Source organism: Anoplophora glabripennis, unplaced genomic scaffold (genome assembly GCF_000390285.2).
Source record: "Anoplophora glabripennis isolate ALB-LARVAE unplaced genomic scaffold, Agla_2.0 scaffold175, whole genome shotgun sequence".
Classification (NCBI taxonomy): Eukaryota; Metazoa; Arthropoda; class Insecta; order Coleoptera; family Cerambycidae; genus Anoplophora; species Anoplophora glabripennis.
In genome coordinates this window covers 11,002-15,629 of record NW_019416926.1, presented here as the reverse complement: position 1 = coordinate 15,629, position 4,628 = coordinate 11,002, and the positions used below count along the sequence as shown (strand labels likewise).

At 34.4% G+C, this 4,628-nt stretch overlaps 1 protein-coding gene across 1 annotated transcript in view; it reads left to right on the top strand.

Moving 5' to 3' along the window:
* LOC108904779 (isocitrate dehydrogenase [NAD] subunit gamma, mitochondrial-like) overlaps positions 1 to 2,345 on the top strand; it is an 80,207-nt gene extending 77,862 nt beyond the window's left edge. Inside the window, exons 5-6 of the mRNA XM_018707454.1 lie at positions 1,523 to 1,797; positions 2,113 to 2,345. Coding sequence (XP_018562970.1) covers positions 1,523 to 1,797; positions 2,113 to 2,345 — 508 coding nt within the window. The remainder of the gene's footprint in view (positions 1 to 1,522; positions 1,798 to 2,112) is intronic.
* The last annotated feature ends 2,283 nt before the right edge of the window (positions 2,346 to 4,628 follow it).

Genomic DNA, 4,628 nt, shown 5'->3' with positions numbered 1-4,628 from the left:
CTGTGCCAAGTCGCACGCCGTTTCGAGGCTCGCGAAGAAGAAATTTTATGCGGCAAAATTCACAATTTTTCGGCCTTCCTAGACAGTGCATTTTAACGTATTTACGGCCGCATTTCGAATCCCGCGTTTGATTTCGCGGAAATTTGTACATAAAAAGTTGGAAGAAGGCACCCGGTCGACGAATATGAGTATTTTCGGCACAGTTTTAAATGAAATATCGTAGAAAATGGGGGAAATAAAAAATAAAAAAGCCGTAACCGCGCGCGATTCCAGGCGATCGACGACCGTCAGCTTTCAGCGGGAGGGCGTGTCGGACTATCGCCGTTCACACAAAAATTGGGCCACGCCCCCCGTAGGCTTCCGGAAAACGGGAAAAATCGCCTCGAAGACGTCGAGACGCCGGGTTGTAAATACGACGGCGCGACGTAGCTAGGAAGGCGAAGCCCTTCGGGCTTCGCCGGGGATCGCTGCGCGATCCGGGGGCGAAGCCTTTGCAATCCAAAGTCGGCCCTTTTTCGGGCCGATAGTGCGACGCAGACGGAGCTATCAGATTTTAATATATATTGATTTTGTCGTTTATAGTAGTAAGTTAACAAAATTAATTGAAAAATGTTGAATGAAAAAAATAAAATAAACAGTTTAATCTGAGGTAGCATGTTTTCCACGCACAATTTTAGATAGCATCTTTTCCAAGTACAATAATTTTAGATAGCATTTTTTCCAAGCTAAATTTGAGATAGCATGTTTTCGTAGTAATGCGTCGATGTGTGCTTGAGCTGAAAGAATAAAATAGAGCGGAATGATACCTATATCTTATATTTAGTAAATCATAAGGTTATAGTTTTTCCGAAGTCAATTGAAGAACCAATATCTTCAAGGTATGTACCAGGCTCGGTCGCTAAGTAGCAACTCGGCATTGATATATTTAAAATACTTGTTCCCATATTTATTTAGCCATACCCATATACAGATCTGGTCGAACGAAAAGTGCAGGTGGTAGAAATGTATACGTTCAGTTGAAGAATGAGCGTGCGGACAAAGAGCAATGCGCACTGTTTCTCTGGTCCATTGCGTTGTCAAAATTCAGTTGTCGATTAGTCGCCTAGGAGTGCAGTGCAGGCATGCGGAATTTGACGTGATTCAGATAATTTTAATTTGTTATAGGCACCCTTCTATTAATCATTCATATTACAATTGCGAAAGGGAAAAATTAGAGGGATATTTGGTTTATAAATATTAATACAACATGGCATTTTGGAGACCTTTTAAAATGGAACAAAACGAACTTTACCATCAATATAATAAAATTGTTTGAGGACATAAATAATTAAAATATGTTGTTGGTCAAATGAACATATAATAGAAATTTTCTACACATTATATACAATATTATTATAATTTTCTACCTTTAGCAGAAAACTTTTTTAGGGACGCACATGAAACTCATTAAATTTGATTGCTCGTTTTTTATGCATGTTTAACTGACTTCGGAAGAACTATACACAACTTATTATCTTTTTAGGAAATTATCCGACGGATTGTTTTTAAAAACTGTAATGAACGTTGCAAAGCAGTATCCTGAAGTAAAAGTAGATCATTTAATCGTTGATAATTGTTGCATGCAGATAGTTTCGAAACCTGAAACATTCGATGTTTTAATAATGCCTAATCTCTATGGTAACGTGATTACTAATATATTGTGCGGACTTGTAGGAGGTCCGGGTTTAATTTCTGGACAAAATTATGGGGAATCTATGGCAGTGTTTGAGGTAGCATCTAGACTTACATCTTATGAAGGTAAGGAATGATTTTATTGAAACGTGGATTTTGTTTATAAGTAGTTATAAAATAAAATGTTTTACATTTCTTCGTCTTTCAACCTTATCGCAAATGTTGCTTTTCGCAGATATAAACCAAATGTGTTTTTTTAAAGTAACTTTTATATTACATGTTCGAATCTGAGTAATTTCTTAATTAGGTATAGAATTATTTAACTCTAAATAAATAAATAAATAAATAAATAAATAAATAAATAAATAAACGGAAGCATCAACAAGCACGCTTGTACTATCTGCACGCTTGTACTATTTATTCATTTAACTTATTTTGCAGATGAATCCATTGCAAATCCAATTGGCATGTTAAATGCAGCTATTAACATGTTATATTATTTAAAAAAAAATAGCCATGCTGAATTAATCAGAAATGCTATTAGAAAGACTCTTGTCCTTGAAAGGATACACACCCCTGATATTGGAGGAAATAATACTAGCGATGAAATGGTTGAAAGTATAAAAAAACAGATAGAACGAGATTTTATAGAATCTGCTTTGCCTATTTTCTAAATGTGTAAATTTGTAAATTATAACAAAATTTTGTAATTAACGTAAATTTATAAATATATTATTTTTTAATATTGAATTAAACTAATCCAATAAATGCAATTATTTCATGTTTATATTTTTTATTTATTTCAACGTTTTTGTATAATTGTGGTTTACACGAATCCGGAAAAGGCCGAGGCTTTCGCCGACAGCCTTGAACTGCAGTGTAGACTGCCTCAGCTGCCCGACGAAGACGAGGAGTTCGAGATAGTGGCTGAGCCCGCGGCCCGACGCGTCGACAGAGAGCCAGACAATGACATAATCCCCCCCGCAACACCTGACGAACTAAGACTGACAATACGCAGACTTAAAAACAGAAAAGCCCNTTTTAATAATATATATTGTTATTATATTTTTTTGTATATTAAATTGTAGGTATGTTTTATAACATGTATAAGTATTAGTCCAGGCTGTATCGTTGCTCCCGCTAGGAACATGATTCTCATTCGAATTTTTTTTCATAATCTTACTAAAAAAATGACCCTTGAATCATGTCCGCATGTTGCCAGACGTTACTAATGCTCAAAAATTGTTTAAACAATTTTTTTTAAACAAATTCGTAATTTTCGATTTTTTCGCTTGAAATACATTTCTATAGGCTTTTTGGGGTATCCTGGACAAAAATGTTCATATGCAACTTTTCTCTAAAATCTACTGTTTTCGAGATATTAACGATTTTTTCGGAAAAAACGCGATTTTAACCATTTTCTTTTCTAATGATTACGTCAGTAAACAGGAGCTTACAACAAGGAATTTTAATTACTCTTCAAGTTTTTTTTTAATAATCCGTATCAACTCCAAGTACAAAGCCTATTACCTATCTAAAATACCCATTTTCTACTTTTAATGTCATCACGTAATATTCTAATTCAAATTCCATATTATTAAAATTACCTACTATGGTACTGTCAGGTAGAAACTAAATATTTTATTTCAATAATAAAAATTCGTTTAATCCAGCCCCGACTATTCCGCTTAATCTGAGAGAGTTAGCACGATTCCGTCTCGCTTGGTTCTCGACCGCCACATCAAAGGCGCCGACACGGACTCTTCCAGCTGTATTAAGCTGTGATCCTACTATAGATGCCTCCCTAACGAGATACAGAGTGTCAAAGTTTCCTTTTTTCGCTAAATAGACGCAATTTTCACAAATATTATTTAATTAACTATGAATTTGACCTCTTGGAAAATTTGGATGCATTTAACCGTTTATAAGTAATGTGGGTTTGAAGTAAATTTGTAATAAATAATAATGGCAAGAAACAACGAATTATTATTATGAATTAATAAATAGTGCGTTATTAATTTTTTTATTAAAGTAAACTTGTATGAATAAAATGGAATAATTTTTAGTAGGTGATAATAAACATTTTTATATATTAAATTATACATTATTTTTTTCTAATTTGTTATTTCAAAAAACGTCGAGTAATGTACGTATTGCAGCACACTGCATATTATACTATTTTTTTAATTAACAACTAGAAAGGTAGGCAAACTTCGCTGACGCGAAGTTTGACCTTTCTCTCGGGCCTTCGGCCCTCGAGCCGCGCTGCGCGCGGCCCGAGCACCGCTCCGCGGTGCTCTCCTCGCTGGTTAGTAAATATAACATTTTTTGAAACACCCTGTACTTTAGTTTTTAAACACCCCGTATATAAAAGTTTAATGAGAACGTTTTTCAAAAAAGAGTAGGCCCCGCTCGGGGAAAGACTAAGAAAAGTTTCTTCCAAACTTCCAAAAAAGGCATCTGGTTAAATGAAAAAGGAAAAACCTAGTCCACCTGTGTCAGTTTTATGAAACACCCAGTACATAAATTGCAAAAAACATGTGGTTAGTAGGGAATAAGATTTTTCATAAAAATATTGCAGACTTCAGTACAAACTGTAGAAATGGAAACAAATATACCTAAGGAAAGTTTCGTTCTGTTGGTAATTGGATCAGTTTTGTGGAACATCCAGTATAAAGATTCAAAAAGACACCTGGTTAATAAATATACAATTTTTCATTCAAAGACTCTAGTAAATAAAGACAAAGTTAAAAGTGAAAAAGGAAAAAATTGCCCGTAATTCAGCAGATGTGGGTCAATTTTGTGGAACGCCCAGTACATATATAGATTTTCTAAAAAGCGGCTGGTCAATAAATATACAACTTTTCATCAAAAGATTCCATGAAAAAATTAACAAAATGAATAAGGGAAAATCTGGTACACCTGTGTCAGTTTTATGGAACATCCTGTACATAAAT